The sequence below is a fragment of the Poeciliopsis prolifica genome, unplaced genomic scaffold (assembly GCF_027474105.1).
Source record: "Poeciliopsis prolifica strain line A6 unplaced genomic scaffold, Auburn_PproV2 SCAFFOLD100, whole genome shotgun sequence".
Lineage (NCBI taxonomy): Eukaryota > Metazoa > Chordata > Actinopteri > Cyprinodontiformes > Poeciliidae > Poeciliopsis > Poeciliopsis prolifica.
In genome coordinates, this window is record NW_026562475.1 from 813,462 (window position 1) to 832,998 (window position 19,537).

At 36.1% G+C, this 19,537-nt stretch overlaps 1 protein-coding gene across 1 annotated transcript in view; it reads left to right on the forward strand.

The window, feature by feature from the left end:
- LOC129353959 (attractin-like protein 1) overlaps positions 1 to 19,537 on the forward strand; it is a 245,616-nt gene that overhangs the window by 207,996 nt on the left and 18,083 nt on the right. Inside the window, exon 28 of the mRNA XM_055023407.1 lies at positions 2,276 to 2,371. Coding sequence (XP_054879382.1) covers positions 2,276 to 2,371 — 96 coding nt within the window. The remainder of the gene's footprint in view (positions 1 to 2,275; positions 2,372 to 19,537) is intronic.

A 19,537-nucleotide genomic window follows, 5' to 3' on the forward strand; every position in this document is an offset into this window, starting at 1 on the left:
TATCCTATAGTCCTGCTGTTTATATTGTATTGTATGAGGAATTCGCCTCCATCTCGTCATGGAGGCGATGAGATGGAGGAAAATGGCTTCACTTTACTGGAAGCCAAAATGTCGGTGGGTCGCCTTCTGTTTCGTTTTGATTCCAGTTGGATGAAATGAACCGGACCAGGAGAGTTCAGAATTTTATGCCCCTACAAAATATCAAATTTACTTTGATTTTACTTGTACAAGTTTCAGCTTTTTATAACCAGTGGTGGGCACTGCTAACTAAGATGTTAGTGCTAACCCTAAAGAACTAACCATGAAACATTACAGTACTTATTCCAATACTAAAGCACTAACTTCAATTCAGATTCTGTCTGCTTTAAAAGATTACAATGCTTGAGCAGCAATTAAATTTTGATGGTATAATTTACATATTCACAATGTTTTGCATATTGTATTTATGGTTACATAAATGCAATATATATGCAATATATGTGTCCATATTTTGCATTGTTCTTGAATGTCTGTTTGAAATAAAGTTATTGTTTGTTTAAAACTATTTACGCAGTGGTAAACAGTTTTCACCCACTTTAAGATAAAAACATGAACATAAATGTCTAACTACTACGTCTAACGTCGATAACCAAAAGTTCACCACAGATATGAAACTTTATTCAACTGAAATTTTACAAAACATCCAAATAAATTAATGCTTTAGAATCAATTTATCAATAGAAACAGGAAATAGGACTCATGATGAAGAATTAATTTATTAATTCTAAAGCGTTTTACCCAAATCCCTTTACCTAAAACGCTTTACCCAAAAATGTTAGCAAAGCGCTAAAGGACTAAACAATAAATTAGCTCCACTACACTACACTAGTGATAGCAGATTAGCCAAGCACTCTGCACAACTAAGGTTCTGACAAGGACACTTTAAATCAAAGAGATGATTAAGATAAATCATAAACTCTTTTTGGTGTGTGTATTCCATTTCTTGGTACTGAAAGTATTTTAGTACCTTATAAAAATAATGTTTTTCCTTCCATGGGCTGTCACAGTATTAAAACATAAATAATTTTTATATTTTCACATTCTTATTCAAATTCTGCAATTCTGTCTGCATTTTCTCCAGTGTGTCAATTATAGTCAAGCCAGTGTGGAATGGGCCTGTAGTTGGTACATATCTGAACCGCAGTCAGGTGTTTGAGGACCGCTGTCATAGACAGTTATTTTTTATACTGAAGCTTGTCTGTGTGATCTAACGAGTATTTTCTTTTTGCCCTTGAGCAGGGAAGACATGTAGCAAAGGCCATCATGCCTATATATATATATATATATATATATATATATATATATATATATATATATATATATATATATATATATATATTTGATGCCATTTGTTAAATAAAGCCCTTCAAGCTTTAAACAAGCATGCTGCCCTGTCTGTGCTGGCTTCCCCGAGGAGTTTTTGTGTGTGTTATATAGGCTGGGCTGGTGAGGAGCAGACTAGATATTTTTTGTCTTCCATGACGCAAATTCAATTTAAATTATGGCTTCATGGAAGACATGCAGACATCCATGAGGCCAATCTCTGATGATCGCCTGGAATGGCTGTTAATTTTTTGCTTTAGCTATAAATGACCTGGCAAAGTGGAAAAATTACCTTACACCACCAGCTCAAAGATTTAAATTATTTTTCAGGTTATTTGTTTAGCTTTCTGGCTATCATACTCATCCAGGCAAGTGATGGTAGTTGTGCGCTGCTGTACCTGCTGTCTGAAGACTCCAGATGTCTTTTTTCCCCTGCATCAAGCCTCAGTGTAGCCAAATTCCGTCAAGTGTTTGTTTTTTAAATGCCATATTAGATTTGTTGTGTTAATGCATTTCGACGTGCTTAACCCCCGAGGTAATTTTCCACTGTGACACTCAACCTTCCCTGTTCACTCTAAGTGTTAAAGTTCCACACAATACAATTGCCGCGCGCTTGCGCAGTGAGAAGGAAAGAGGAGATTAACAGCATACACAGTATGTGAAGTGAGATAAATGTGATCGGTTTTGTTGATCAGCAACAGGAGAGAGTGATTGGGATCACCGATCATACACTTTTTCACAGAAATTGGCAGACAATGATCAGTGAGTCGATCAACACACAGCTAACCCAGACAAAACTTTATTACAAACATTTTTAGAACCAGTTTTAACCAATAATAAATTGTCATATGGATTCAAAAGCGAAATATATTACATTGAAATTGTTTTCTGTTTACTCTGTTTTTCTATGCAGCAGCTGATGAGAGAACGGCAGCAGATGGCCAGTCGTCCCTTCTCTTCGGTTGTCGTGGCGCTGGAGGTGGGCGGCGACCAAGAGGAGCTGCAACAGGTCAGAGTGAAGCTGCAAACAAGTAAACACAAACAGAGCACACACACTACATTCAGTTGCACATTTCATGTGAGTTTTCTTTCATTTAAAAATCCATAATAATCTGAATGACAAATTTTGTTGAGAAAGGTAAGGGTGAAAAATATCTTTCTAGTGTCACAGCATTTTCAAACTTATTTTTATGGATCTGTTACAAACTGATGTACTGAATATTAAAAAACAAATGATGGAAAATGAATTATTACACATTTAATTCATTTAAAATTACTTACAATTTTAAATAACGATAAAATTGACCATTTCCGTGAAAATTAACTTAGAACACCCTGAATATATTCCCATTTCAGACTGATAAAATTACACACAGATTTGTCAGATTACTTAATGAGCATTACATAAAACATTACTCGCTTTGTGATGGAGCCTGGATTATTTCTAACTGATAAAATGAACATTAAGACCACAGTGATGTCAAAGGATTTGTTTATAACTTTCAGATAGAAGGTTGTTGCAACTTATGTGTTGCAACACAGAGGTCTGACAAGAATTTGAAAACATAAGATAACATAGATAACAGTAGAGGACATTCAAAATATCAAGTCAAGGACCAGTGGCCCAAATCATTTTACCCTGAAGGAAAATCTCATGATATTAAAACTCCAAAAACTAAAATTTCATAATGTTAGCAAAGACAGATTCAGAAATGAGAAAAAAATTATCCCCAAACTGACCACTAGGGGGGATAGTGTCTTAACTTTTTCCTCTAGAAAACAATTTTTTTGTTGATATATTTTGTTTAATTAGTAAAATTAATTCATTTTTATGGATTTAACACATTACAATGATACAATTTTTAATGAACTGAAAAACAGACCATCATCCTCCCACCACTTCCTGTTGTCTTTTTCACTGTTTCCGTCAGTAGTAATATCAGGTTGTGAAAAGGTGTGATGTGAAAAAAGTGTTTTTATTACAGTTCTGAGAAATAAATAATTTGATATTGTTGAAAACCACATCAGCAAAAGAACTTATCAAAAAAGCTGAGTTCTTTTTCAAAATTGGCCTGTTTCAGTTGAGCCAGTTTATTTTCAGAATTTCAATTTGCTAAATTTTATGCTGAATGGAAACACAGCTACTGACAGGCTCTTTTGCACACTAATATTTGGAAAGAGTTAACCCTACAAGATTAGCCGTGTGACTTCGGTCGTCACAGAGAGGCACCTGGTCAAATGGATCGGATCATCCTCTGGTACTAGTTAGGTTACACAACACATGGCAGTAAAACCTGTAAATGCTCTGTACCTTTATCCTGATGGGGAAATTGAGGATGTCATGTGTCTGGTGAGCAATGTGCCAAATTCAAACTTTATCCACAGTCAAATTTTTGTAATGTTAAGCTGTTATTTGGTTCATAGGGTTGGAATTGCTGTTCTTAAATTGAGATTATTTGAGTTTTATCTTTTAAGAGATAACTGAATTTTGCTTGAGTGCAAAGTTGACCCCAAGTAAAATCTGAGCTTTCTACACTTTTCTTGCAGTTCACATCTAAGTGAAGTATCTTGTGTCAAGGTAATGTTCTGTAACATGTTACTGTTTAGTTGCCAGGTGTTTGCCAGTGAATTACCTCATTTAACAACACATGCTCAGCAGCAAAAGGGACAAAACTAATTTTAATTACCTTAACTGCATGACATTTCTTTCAATTAACTAATGGTCCTGGAAGCTCTAATGGATTACAGAAGGTGAACGGAACACCTCCTGTAATCCATTACAGCTTCCAGGACCTGAAAACAATGCCTCAGCCAAAGCGGAACACAGTGACAACTGTTCAAGAATGAGTCCGACTTTTCAACATGAGCTGTTTGCAAGTTCTTTAGTTCAATATGAATTTCAAGTCTTTGAGGGCCTAGTGCAATTCAATGCTTGAAGTGATGTTCAAGTCAAGTCTCAAGTCGTGAGTGTTAAAAAAACACAAATTCGCAATTATGATGTCATTAAATAAGAATAGCAATTAAAATGACACATTAATAAGTTTGTAAATACAATGTCATTAAAAAACATGCCACGTCTATTACTTCTTGTTATCTTCTTTGTTCTTTCTGCTAGTAGAAACATCCTTTTGGTCACCACCTCACTCTTGTGATGTGGAAAAAGTTTTTTTTTTTTTTTTCCATTTCAGTTTTGCAAAATACACTAAGTTTGATGGAGCTAAAAAAGAAAAGGAAAGAAACAACTGCACAGCGCGACAATTTATCAAAAAACAATTGTCATGTTTCCATTATGCAAATGTATGACAGTAATTCCAATTTGCATAATTATAGGGTCAATAGATTTGTGCATAGACCAGAGTTCACTTCAACCAAACCGAGACAAAGGTTTTTAGGCACACCGGAATTCACTTCTCTGGTCCCTATCAGAGTGCATTCTCACCTCTCCAAATGAACCCGACTTTCTAGGCAAAAGACCTAGAGTGTCTTCTACTTTTGGATTGTAGGATTTTTGCACAACATAAAAAAATAGAAATGATTGACATGTTCATATTTTTTTTGTTTAATATTCCATCATTTTGTTCAGGTTTGTCTCGGCCCAGTTGAGTCTGGTTCCCACTGGAGTAACTTCCCTTATCTCTGCTTCAGTCTGGTTTCCATTTCAGTCTGGAAGGTGAGAGACAATGGGCCAGCTCCATTCACTCTGAGGTTAATTACACAACATCTGGTTCATAGGCAAGCACACAGCTTGGCATAATTGTGTAATTAATGAGCAAAAGGGAACATTTCCATCCTGCCCTCGTATTTTGTGTTGTCCTGTTTATGCAGCGGCAGTGTCTCGTTAAACAAATGGAGTTATCATCACTTCATTTCATGCCATGTTTAGACGCTGAGCAGGAGCCCTGCAAGGAAAGTTATCAAGAGATGCTGAATTCTATTTTTTAAGCTGATGTTTATCTTTTATTTTTAACTTTGTTTGCCTGAATGTTTATTTATTTAAATTAGCCCGGTGTTAGCAAAACTGTTGGAATGGTCATCATTCATTCAGTGAAGCATAAGCTGTAATCTGGTTTGAAATCCAAATAAAGTAAATCAGATGGAAGTGATTTAATTTTGAACATATTGCTCCTGGATCAAGCTAGGCACCTCCTCATCCCTCCAGAGCAGGGAGGCAGAGACGAGAGTCTCCTTATTAGAATTTGGTGATTCATTACCGCAGATAATATTACAGCCAGGACTTCATTAACTACCTATATTTAATGAAGCATAAGACTTTATTTGTCATACTTTAGCTCTAATTCCCAAAAGGAAAAAGTCACAGCCAAAACATGACAGTTAAACTTCAAGGTGTTATGTGACAGTTTTCATACGCCATAAACTTTTTTCTCACTTGACGACGCTACCTTGATTATATTTAACATTTATGTCATGTGGTCATCCAATACAAAGTAGTAGATAACTGTTAAGCAAAAGAAAAGAACATATTTTTTTCAAACATACAAAAAAGCGGGAAATGTGGCATGGATTTGTATTCAGTCCACTGGGTTAATACTTTGTAGAATCAGTTGTCTTGTGTTAATTTCACTTTGATAGGTGAACCTGTCAAAGGTTCATTAGGTTTTCTTTTAGCTCTGTTCATCCTTCCATCATCTCTTGATCAGTTTTCTTGAACCTGCTGGGGAAAAATCCTTAAAAAATATATATTATTTTTCAAAGTAAGTTGGCCTTAAAAATGTTCATGATGTTAAATAAATGACATCAGGCTTATGTACACTTTCAACCCTCAAAGTGTTCTCAAACTGAGTTGAGCACATACATCGCGTTCCGTGACTCCTGTCTGTGGCGGGTACAGTTACCTAGTAGCTAGTTTTCTTCTGTTGTGTTATCCTTTGTTCATTTGGTGCAAAAAAGCTTGGCATTTTGGGGATTAAGACAGTAGAGGGCTGTGTTCAGTGTCATAAATCTAAAGATGCTGACAAGAGCCACAAACAAGCTGCATGAATGTCACAGTTTTGATTTCGTGGCGTAGCTGGCAAACTGATGGCATTGCTGCTGCTTCTCTCTTCTCTCTCTCTCTCTCTCTCTCTCTCTCTCTATATATATATATATATATATATATATATATATATATATATATATATATATATATATATATATATATATATATATAAAGATTGACAATGGCCTTCAAAAGGTGTCAAAAAGTCTTAAATTTGATTTGATGAAATCAGATTTTTCTATGATGGATGGATGAATAGATGGAATCAAATTGTTCCAAAAATTACACAGCATGACACTCCCACCACTGTGTTTCCATGGAGATCGTGTGTTCAGGGTGAGTGCAGCTGTCATTTCTTTAGATATAGATGCATTTTGTAAGTAGGTGAAAAATTTTTTGGGGGGGGTTGATTTAATCAGAGCACATTGTGTCTCCTGATTATTGTATTTTTTCATTTCAGATTTTGTTCGGATCAAATCATTATTAATATATATTTAGAAGCAACATGTCTGTGGATTTACTGTCTAATGCATATTGTTGTACAAAGAAGCAGGAGTTAGATATATCGTTTTCATATTTCCTTCTTTAATCTGCTGAATTAGCTAATAGAGCTACATCAGCTTTATGTTCCCTCTCTATGGGGACAAAAACTTTTCTCTGGTCTCTCAAAGCTTCATGTAAACTCATCCAGATGTAAGGTGCACTTAAGCTTCCCAGGACACATCAAGCGTGAACTTCAATTTTCTTTTCTGTCCCCTGAAGATGTGCAATTAAAGTGACTCTTGAAACCAGAGGCTTCTATCATTTTAAAAATATTCACATTCTGAAATATCCGGGCTCTGCTAATCATGTCTAATGATACAGTTCCAGATGATACTGGCATTTAAAGGCTAACAAAATTACATTCTTTAAGGTAAACGGAGAGAAAAAAAAAATGATGAAGACACTTGAAGTGAAGTGTCTCAGATTGGCTCCACTGCATCTAAAATGCTTGGTATTCTGTTTGATTTGAAAAGAATGACTCATTACATGGAAAAACAAAACAATGACCTAGTTCTAGAGTCTTTCACTCTATTGAAAATTTTGGAACAAATGAATGGCTTTCTGTATTTAGACTTGAGAAAGGCCATACAAGAGTGATTTACCTTGTGGTATTAGTCAGTGAGCCACGCTAAATCCACTGAGCTGCTGATATTAATTTAAAATTGTTAAAATGAAATACTCCAAATACCAAACCCAATGTTTTTGAATTATAAAATGTCCAAATATGGTTTTGCCCAAAAAAAAAAAAAAAAAAAAAAAAAAAACTTTGGAGGAAATGCTGCTTCTATAAAAGAAGTACAGTATCTCATGATTTCTTTACACTTGACAAATAAGAAAGAAATACAGTTAAGTGGTATTTTAGAAGTCAAGTCTGTATAACTAGACTTGGACTCTGTTGATCATCAAAATCCATGCCCAGATTAAAAGACAGTTTGCAGCAGATGGGATGTCTGAAGGTTCACACAGTCCTGTTTAGTCCATTCTAGCTTAGTCTGCTGTAACTGAACTTTGGTTTGTCTGTCTAGAAAGTTAACTTGTCGAGGTGTGAATCCATAATTGAAGTCTGATGTGACCCAAAAAACACAAAGTCTGGTAAAATGTAACAGATGTCATAATTTTGCTTTGTTGCTGAAATACAAACAAACTTGACTTGATCTGTCTTGTATTGAATGTCAGCTATTAAAATGTGAGTTCCACATTGCAGAGTGTGAGGCCCAATTCAGCAGCTTGAAGCCATCTTCTCCAACCCCAGCCCTGATCAGACCTTCCCAGCATGTCTTGGTAGTGTTTTGGAACTGAGTCAGTCACCAGCATGAATTGATGTTTTCCGCTGCATCCATAAAGAAGCAGCATTACATTGTAAAGCTGATGAGCCTACAGCAACTGGCATCTGCACACCCCCGACCGCCAAAAACTACTTCCCACCTTACAGGTTATTAACAACACTCTCCTGTTTTCATAATACTATTTAAAGCAAAGAATGAATCAATTTCGTATCTAGTGTTTTAATGAAGAGTATTTATTCTTCAATTGAAAGAGGATTTAATATGCCTGAGAATGGAGAGTCGGTGGGTGGACAGGAATGGGCAGAGGGTAGGGAAACCAGGGGGAAAGGAGCAGATAAAGAGTTTTTAATGGTGGGTGGGGAGTAATGTAGGTTTTGCATCAAACAGGTAGCTGAAAGTTGAATGCATGTAAAAACCATCACATCAAACACCACAAAAAGGGCTCACACAAAAAATAAGTGGAAAAATGAGGTTTATGGTCAAACACGTGAGCATAAACCTTCACATTATTAAATCAATATGTCACATCTCCGTCAACAGAAAAAAACGTTCCTTTTTATGGTCTGCATTAAAAAAAAAAGATCAGATCAAATCTAGAACCATATTTATTTCAGCTTCTGTCTAAGATGGACTTCTTTCAATTACCGCCTACTCTTCAGGTTCTGTTTTTCTCTCCAAATCAGTTGCCTGTATTTCTTTTTAGTGTTTTTTTTTCTTTTTCTGTCTTTCTATTGGAGCGAGATCAAGGGGAACAAACACAAACCATACACAAGCAATTTTCTCTTTGCCCTCAACAATGTCATCATTTCTGCAGTTCTCTATGAACATGGGCTGAAGACAATGATGGCGAGAGCTCACGGAAAAAAAAAAAAAAAAAAAAAAAAAAGAAAAGTTATATTGATGGAAAATTATGGTTGAACTTTGCTGACCGAGCTCAGATAAAATAGCTCAATAACCAGGTTTCCCCTCAGAGTCCTGCTGTGCTCCCCTTCAGGAACTCTGACTTGTTGTTGCAGCGTGTTTCTTCAAAGTGTGGCTCTTCTTTGTTTCAAAGAGACAGCAGTCCAGTGAAACGGGAACAGTTTCATGTGTTAATTCAATAGTAAAGGTAATTTTATATTATTTTATTAATGAACACATAGGTGTTTATCAAATTATGCTTGTCCATGTAACATAATCAGATTGGGTTGTGTTTTTATATGTATGTTTCACCTTTATGATGCTTCAGTAGATTACTTGCAATAGCTTAGTTTCATGGATGATTGATTACATTTTTCTACTAAGGATGTGAAATTACTTTCAGTTGTTGTTCAGATAAGTAGCTAAATTATATGGTAAAAACTAGACCCTCATTCCATGCCTGGTACTCTTCGTACAGACATTCAGGATCCTCTGTTGTTGAGAAACGATTACTTCCCGGAGGTGACCTGTGGTGACCCTGTCGCTAACGTTGGACTGTGCCATACGTCATGTACCGCTATGGAGCTACACTGTAAAAACTGTCCTCCAATGCAAAGTGCTGAACCAAACATGGTAGCTGTTAATGTTAATTGGATGTTTGGAAGTGTGACCAACATGAACTTTGTTCTCTTCCTTCGCTGGTGTTGTTAAAACTACAGACAGACTTTAATTCTAGAACAAAGCAGAAAATCAATGTCATCATTCAGAACTTTTTCTTCTGTTGTCTCATAACAATTTTAAATAAAACTATTTTAATTTTTGATGGTACAGTCTGTTGAGAAGACTGTGACATTATGGCATTTTTGTAAGCAAGTAGTTGTTTCTCTTTAATAACTGAGATGAAGTTTGACGGGTGCATTTACTTTGGCTATCATACAAAGCCAACTGAAACCAACTACAAAAATCTCTGATCTGATCAAACCTTCAAGCTCCAACAACAAACTAACATATTTTTTTGACTTTGAATCAGTAAACATTAGAACCATCATATACTTTGAAACTGAAAACATGGTCATAGTTGTAATAACCTGCTAAAAGCATTTTTGTTTATTTTTAGCTGTGGGTATTTAGTTCTTCAGTATCCCCTCCTTTTATTTGATTTGTTTTCCTCTTCAGTTTGAATTGTAAAGAGAATCATTGAGCATTTACATTAATTAAATGAGTCACATCTTATTGTTGTTTTCTGATGTCAGTACATTACATTGATAGACAGCCTTCACCTTCAAGAATCCTTGAGAATATATTTTATTTTCAGTACCTGGAGCAGCAGAATATTGTTGAGGTTTTCCAATCTGATTTCTACAGCACTGCTTCTGCTCTTTTTACCAGATTGTATTGCATATTTCTTGCCACTGACTCTGGTGATAGTGTTGATGTAACAGCTGTATTTGATGTAGTTGATTAGAGAATTTAAATTTCTCAGTTGGAGGACATGATAGGCCTTATGCCTAGTTCATACAGCAATCTGAACTAAGCATAGTTCATATTGTGTTTTCTCACCTTTGTTGATCTTTAGAACACCCTGATTATTGTGATGACTCTAGTTCCAGTCATTGGATCAAGCTTTTACCATTTGAAGCTATTGACTAAAATAAAACCTTTTTTTTTTCTCAGAAGCACTTTCAGATTGTTATTTATTCATTTACTATCAGATGCTTTTCATGTAGCTATAGATTAGTGTTGTTTTTTTATAAATCAGCTTTAGCAGGTAAAAATACCTATATTAGCTTTCCCACACTAGCTGCTGATACATTTTGGGATTAAATTGAAAACACTTTATTTAGATTTTTTAACATCCTCCATAGTTTTTTTTTTTTTTTTTTTTTTTTTAACCAGGTGTAAGCATAGATAGATCCTCTGATTCCATGAAACTAGTAATGTAACTAGGCTACTGAATTGTTACTGTTTAGTCATATTTATTGGTTTGTGCCACCAGATGTCACTAATCTTTGTCTTTAGTCCTTTAAGACATCAGAGCAGTCATTACAATGTAATCTCACTCAGATAGTTTGTAGAAATATCAACTATATATACTTGGATACTGCAGATACATGTAGCTGCTGCTTTTTATCTTGGTGTCTTTACTTTCTGCTGCTATTAGAACAAGCTCGTGTTGACATTTACAAGCAACTATTTCTCAGAGCGTGTGGGCTAGGATTATAGTGGGATAAATCTCAGAGCCTTTCCAGGTCACCTGACAACCAGCAAAAGGCCACATTTGTTGCTTCACCTCTCTTAATGAAAAGAAACCAAAGTCAGGCAACCTGTGAACCTGTTGTTTTCTGTTATTTCTCTGGCTCCCCTGGAGTGAAGGAATTACCTTGAAGCACCAGGAGGGGAGAAAACACGGGGCAAAAAAGCAAGAAAATATAAGTGTTACATATTTATTATTATGTCTTTGCTTTAGTTTCACAGACTGTTCTAAGTACTTTTGTCCTGGGTCACATATCTAGCAGTTTATTTTAGTCTTGTATTTAGTTTTTGTAAACTGCTCGAAAATTAATTTTGAAGAGTTGAAATGTGATATTTTTATTAGGTGGATCAATAAACTGACCTTAATTTTCTTATTTTTATTTTTGGAGATTGACTGAATGCTTACATTGGTAACTGATATTATTCATTGATCTTATCTACCACTGTCCTCGCTGTTACCAACTTAGCAACTTTGTTTCTATATTTGGCAATTTTCCAGACAAAGAATCAGAATCACCAGGTCAGGTTTTTGAAAGGGCCAGTATCATGTAGAATTGCCTTTTTGGGCTTTATGTCATGTTGTTCCCTTATCAAAAATAAACATGGAGTGTTGTCTTCATATATAAAATTCAACTTCACAATTTAACGCCTTGAAATTGGTAAAAACGTTTTGTTGAACTTTTTTTTTATGTTTAGTCATCTTTAAAGCAATAAATTATCCTCCCCAAAGGTTTTCAATATTTTGTCAAAACTTATTTTATTCTATAATTTTTCCTGTTTTTTTTAAACTGTTTTTCTCTGATATAACCTTTAATTTTGTATCCAGTTTTGTCCTTGGCACATTGTATAGATACAAAACAAATCCATGTGGCTTTTTCTGCTATTGCAAAAGTAACTTTGAATTTCCATACAGGTACAAGGCTTTGAGTAGATTATTTTTTAATCCTTGCCTCTTTAATAAACATCTGTTTGTTTTACTATATTTTTTAGTGATGTTTTAGAAGCATTTATTTTCAACATCTCTCTCTTTCTCTGAGTATTTTAATCTAAATGTCGGGAAGTAATCTCTTGGCCACTGAAGCTGTTTGCTCATTTGTTCCTCCTTTCTTTTCAGCAGCATTTTTTTCTTTTAATGTTTTCTCCCTCTTCTTATTAATCAATCTTGTTTTCTGTCCGCCTTATCACTTTCCCCTCGGTCTCTCTCTATCATGTGGCTTAGTATCAGTTTCAAGTTCAGCTGACTAAGCAGCAACAGTCATTAAGTCCTGAACACTTAGCCAGAGAACACAAGGTTTTTCTTTATTTTTTATAGTGTGGGTGTGACTCGGTGCCAGCAGTAGCTCCAGTTTCTCAAATCTGAGTAAAATATGTGGAGTGAAATCAGAACCAGGATGTAAACTTGTTGGTAATCATGTTACAAAACATGTTTGGATATTTAAAGTACAAAGAAAGTTCACACCGTTGTTGCCAGTGTTTTACATCCAAACATGTTTTGTTTGGCCTAGATCTTCTTCTACCATTGTGCTCATGTGTTTCTTAGTTTGTTTGTTTTTGCAGATATGCTGCTGTGTCTTCTGGCCAAATCCCTCCACTTAGTTCTCTCATCTGCTTGAAATGTACAGTTAAATACTGATGTCTTCTCACTCTGATGTCGTGAGCACAGACACATGAACGCTCCAGTCTGGCAAAACTTACACAACTATGGAAACCCATCAATTCTGATAGGAAAATAGTCATAATGTTGAGTTTTAATGTAATTATGAGAAAAAAAGTTGCAACTTCAAGTTTCAGGTCACAATTCCAAAAAGAAAAGTCAGATTTTTGATCTATAGTCATAATTCCTAAAATAAAAGTCATATTTTGTAGTTTTATAGTAAATTACAAGAAGAAAAATCATAATAATGAGAATGAAAGTTGTAATAAGTTTTAAAAGTATTAAGTAATTATGACTTTTTTTTTCCAACAATTCTTTTATTGTTTTAGATTTTTTTTTCCTTTTTACACATACAACTGCCTTAAACAAATACAAACAAGACTAACAAGCACCCTCTTGGTTGTATCTGCATATATCTTTTTTTTTTTTTTTTTTTTTTTAAGTTCACATGAAGCGTAGTCCACTGTTGAGGCTTCTTTGTTTGACATTCCATTTCAACGTTAAATTCGACTTTAACTGACAGTTCCATCTTGTGACAAGTCCATTCCTTCAACAAAATTCCAGAAGGATCTCCAAGCGTTTTCAAAGAGTTCACTTTTCCCTTTTTGGAGAAGAAATTATGACTTTTACTTCTAATTGACTTTAAGTCTAAAAATTTAGACTTTAAAAATTGTAATTGTAACATAAAAGTTTGTAATTGTGCCTTCCTGTTGGCCATTTATTTGTTTCTTTCATGGCCAGAATGGGCTTCCATACACTACACCCTGGTTCTTAAACTTCATATTGTTTTGTACAAAAAATACCCACCAAAACAAAGCCGATTTATCCAGATGTAAAACTATCTGTACAGTACTCACATTAGCTCCATGGAGGACATGGAAATAAATAGAAGACCTGTGTGTGTGTGGGTGTGTGTGTGTGTGCGTGTGTGCATGTGTGTATGCGTGTGTGTGTGTGTGTGTGTGTGTGTGTGTGTGTGTGTGTGTGTGTGTGTGTGTGTGGTGTGTGTGTGTGTGTGTGTGGGTGTGTGTGTGTGTGTGCGTGTGTGTGCATGGTGTGTGTGTGTGTGTGTGTGTGTGTGTGTGTGTATGTGGGGGTGTGTGTGGGGTGTGTGTGAGACACAGCTGCAGCTCTCTGGCAGAGGTTTAGATGTTTGGCAGCCATATTCTTTCTCATTTGGCCATTTTCTCAGCAAACCCTCTTCTTCCCAACCCCGTTAATAATGATTGTGTTTCTCCGCTCTTCTCTTTTCTTCCTGATTGATATTTCCGCCCCTCCTCCTCCTACAGTCCATCAATACTGACTTTGGAGGTAGAAGAGACATTTTCAGGAATGATGATGGCTGCTGGAGCTTCAGTTTGATTCTCAGTGTACTTGTGAGCGCGTTTGTACAGAACTACAGAGTCAGATTAGTCCTTCAGCCAAACACTGAGCATAGGGTGAGTAGGTGAATGAAACTTATTTTCTCCTGAATTAGGAACAGTTAAAAAAAAAAAGGCAATTGAGAGATGATTAATTTGCTGTCTAAAAGAGAAAGATGAAGGGATGAAGGGGGAGGTTGTGAAGTGGCCCCCTGTCATCCTGTTCAGTAATAGGATTGTTCGCTTACTGACGTGCTGATTAAAATGGAAATTCAATGAATCGCCCATCTCACTTGGACATATAAAAACCCATAATGTGCTCGTCCAGAAGCGCACAAATCTGTCCAATGCAATTAATACCAGTGGGTGTGGAAACCACCATGTGACCTGCTGGAGATGACGGCAGAAAGTAATTGACACATAGAGGTAGGGAGAGGGAGATGACTAAAATAGTTGCCACAAAATAAAAACAAATTATAAGTCACTCTAGGACAAAAACAATTGTCTTATTCGGACACAAAAACACCATGTCCAAATTAGATCAAAAGGTCATGATTGTTTAAAGGGGAGAAAAAAAATAACCAAGCCTAATAATTCTTTAAAGTATTGACACATTGCAATGTAACATCACACACAGGATGACTACCATTGGTATCAACATGCAATGGAGTCTGCAGTTACAACCATTGATATAACTGTGTCATTATATCACACTGAGTTTAGTTTTAAAATTCTGCAAAAAAAAAAAAAAAAAAAAAAAATGAAGTGCTGCTGCTAAAACAGTGACTATCATATCGATGAGAACATCTTTTCCACTCATTACACCAACACTGTCTGTCTGCCTTCCTGATCTGCAACCTCCCCCCACCCCAAATTTCCAGCAGACCCCCTGTGGAGACCAGTGACAACATGCAGACACAGATGTGGAAATGGTGAAAAAAGGGTTTGGATGCAGAGAGGATAGGAAACGACAATTTTCTGCCCAGCAGGATGGACATGCATGAGCAGCCTAATCAGCTAAGGAGGGCACAGCGGGGAGGTGGAAAAGGGGGTGGGGGACTCCTCACACCTCAGGGGTCTCACAACGAGGCTGTGTGCTGATGGGTATGAGACATGTTTGACACAGAACCGGGTTCGGATCAGAGCTAGGCCTGACCTGAAACTCCCAAATGGAGGACTAACGGGGTAAAGGAGGAATTCTGACCTTTGACCTCAGCTTTCATTTGTTTTAGTTTCTATCCTTCTAATTAATTTATCCATCAGGTGGCTTCTCTGAATCTGTTCAGATTAAAATGTGGAACGGTTCCAGTTTAATCTAATCTCAGGTCAAATTAAAAAAAAAAAAACAAGATTTATTTTTACTTTTTTCTGACAACAAGGAGTGTCTGGTATTCAAGTGACCACCACAAACACCAGCTGCATTTCCATTGACCATAAGATTGCACAAATTGGAATTATTTTTCTTGACAAATGGAAATATGTCAATAAAAACAAAACTAAGTTCTTGCTCTATTCTGAGTTGGTTTTTCAGTCGTACCGAAATTAACTTGTTTCAGCTAGCAATGCTGTATGAAAGTGAACCTCACCAGCTGAAAATCTAACCGAGTCTACCAGACTATCAAGTTCCCCTCCTGGATTGACTTTAATTCCATCCTAATCAACAACTAAGACTTGCTTTTTTGTCCTTGTTGAAGAAAAATGTCCACACTGTATATCATACTATGTTTAACAACATCTAGTTGCCGTTTATCACTGCAGATTGTCTCCTGCCTCAAGCCAAACCGCAAACAAATTCAGAGTTTTATTTCAACAATCTCTACTTTTGTGCCACCCTTCCAAAAGAACAGGTACTGTCCACAACCTATCAACAGACTCTCCCACATTTTTGCAGCTCCTCCAGAGCCACCAGAAGCTTCTTGGCTGCTCCTCTGGTTAATACTTTTGCTGCCTCCTTGTTCATCGTTGAGGACTTGGTAAATGACAGGGTCTTCCTCAATTGTTTTGGAATGGTTTGATCTTAACATCAGGGCAAGTCAAGATCTGCTTCCTTTTAGCTTCAAAATAAGAGCCTCAGTTGTAGCTAACATCAACCTGGCATTGGTTAGCGATACATACATATCTTTTCCAAAAATATTGTAAAGTTTCAGTGTCTCAGGATGTTGTGCCTTGAGATTTCAAACAGAAGAAAACTGAAATCACACACAGTTGACTGGTGCGTATGTCAATCTGTTATTGGCTATGAATTTGGATTTATTAAATAGCAATATTTAAGTATTTGGCTACGTTTGAGTAGGAGAGTTAAACTTTGCTCTGACTGTACAACTAGTAAAACCTGAAACTCTGTTCTGCTTCACAGTCTGAGGAAATGCAATAAAAGTACTGTTTGAAGACAGAATGAGGATGAGAGTGCATATCTGTCCAGTGATCATTATTTTCCTCTTTTATTACCCTCAGAATACAGGAAACCAAAGTTAAGTTGATTAGATCGCAGACTGGAGAGGAAGGAATCTTATTTGGATTCAAAGACAGTTTAAGATGAGATAAAACTAAAGAAACCAGAGAAACTCTTCATTTTGGTGTTCCTATACATACAAACCTTAGCGTGCAAAGAGGTTTTATAAGTGTAAAATCAGCACAATCACCATATCAAATATTCTGCTGTGCACTGGCTTTGTGCTTCAGGCTTATATGGATGTGAGCAAAGATAAGAAAAAAAGTTCATGAGAGATGAACCTGATACAGAAGTTCTGTTTTTCCTCCAGTTATTGGAAGTTATTTCAATGAGTTCTTATTTTGACCCCAAGTTCTCATAGTCTGTGTAGGTTAGAAACAAAGTGCTCTCTTTTTCAGTTGTAAAGTTAATTAAAAATCATCTGATTTGCAATAAAACCAGAAATATAAACTAAACTTTGAAAAACAGATTGTTGTCTTACCAGATGATTGAATCTATTGATTGATTTTTTAAAATCAAAATTAGATTGAATTTTAATTAAATTTAATTTAAATTAAAAGTTCTTTAGTTTAATCAGCACTCAAACTCCAGCAACTGTGGATCACAAACCAAATGCAGTGTGTCATGAAGAAATGAATTAACCAAAAAAAAAAAAAACTGCAGAAAAAAAAAAAAAAACTTTTCACATAACCAGAATTGATCACTTATTAATGATCATGTTAATTCCTAATCAAGTTTTAGAAATTAACAAAGTGGCTTAACTTTACAGCTGAATTATCCCATGAATCACCTTTTTCTTTAACTACTAGCATGCAATCTTGATGAAAAGACAAAAGGAATAATATAAATATATATTGAATGATAAAATAAGAATCAATTCAGATTATTGAATGAACTATGACCAAATGAAATGGAATATTGGGACATAACTTCAAAACATATTAGTTTAACAAGAAAACAGGGGGAACATCTGATTTGCAGAACCATAAATGTAGTAAAACAGTGTTGTTGAACACAGTACATTTAAAGCATGTTAATATTAACATGCTTTAAATGTACCGTGTACAAAAAATGGTACAAAAAATATGCCTGTTACATTCCTTTCTCATGTGTGTTATTTTATACTGCTATCATGTTCGAAATAAATAAAATGGAGATTCAGACCGACCCAACACAGGTCAACAGGTCGTAAAGCTCCACATGTCGAGTGCTAACATTTGGGCCAGACAAAGAACATGTGAATTTAGACTTTGTATGAGCCTAACATCTCTGTAGAGTAGATTGAATCTGACATCAAGGAAAGAATGGAAGAGGAAAACAGGAAGGAGGAGAGGAGAAGCGATCAACCGAGAGAGAGCCAATGAGTTCTTGTAACTCAGTTGGGGGTTGAGTCCAAAGACCAGGCTTTGGGATTCAGGTTCTGTTCTTGTACTGGGGATCGGTTCTGATCTGATCAGCTCTGAGTTTTATTACATGAGAAGTTTGGCTGTGAGGTCTTCAGCGCAAAGAATGCTCAGGAATTAGTTCTGATCAGTTTGTGAATAAAAATGAATTCAACATTTTACAGTAAGGCAGGTTACCTGTCTTCCTTCTTGAGAATCACTGCACTGAGTGACTGGAGTCTGACAGTTTCAGGTTTCAGGTTTGTGGGAATTGTGGGAATTTCAAACAGGTTGGATATTCCAGCAACCATATGATTGCTGGTTGGGAGATGGATATGAAGTCAATACATAACTATCCGGTCATCACAAATGATCCAAAATCTTACAGTATTAGGTTAAGCTCAGTTGGTAGTGCTGGTAGTGTTATTGCCTTGCAGCAAGAAGGTCCTGGGTTCGATTCCCAGCCCGGGGTCTTTCTGCATGGAGTTTGCATGTTCTCCCTGTGCATAGTGGGTTCTATCTGGGTACTCCGGCTTCCTCCCACAATCCAAAAACATGACTGTTAGGTTAATTGGTCTCTCTAAATTCTCCTTAGGTATGTGTGTGCATGGTTGTTTGTTCTGTCTGTGTGCAATAGATTGGTGACCTATCCAGCTGACTCCGCCTCTCACTTGAAATGTCTCGCTGGAGATAGGCACCAGCACCCCTCCAGACTCATTGGGACAAGAGTGTTAGAAAATGGATGGATAGTTGAGCAAGTCTAAAACTGGAAACCTCTACTGATTTACTGTAAATATCAATCTATTAATAATTTGTCTTTCTGTTAATATTTTACTAGCATAAAACAAGAACCAAAAAAAAAAAAAAACTTCATTAATACAGATGTAATTTTTTATTTTTCAGTAAGTTTTTTCTGTTTTCCTGGAATTTTCAACTTACCAAATCTGTAAGTTGGGGGGCTCGAGGACCCACTTTGGGTCCTCGAGCCCCAGCATCCTGCATGTTTCAGGATGCCGGGTTTAACACACCTGGATCCAATGATGGCTCATTCGAAGGCCTAAGAAGAACATAGATATGCTGAACAGGTTGTTACTACCACCAGGGAGAGAACTGAAACCTCCCAGGATGCCGGCCCTCGAGGACCCACTTTGGACACCACTGATATAGAGAATAAAGTGAAGGAGACAAAAGAAATGGAAGAAGATAGACCTCTGTCTTACTTTCCTCATTTTGTTGCCAAATGAAAGACTTTAAATTAACATGTAGGCACAAGGAGAGGATTTGTACACCTGTTGTACTAAAATAACACAGAAAATATGTGGATTTAAAAGTACAAAATTAGGAAGAA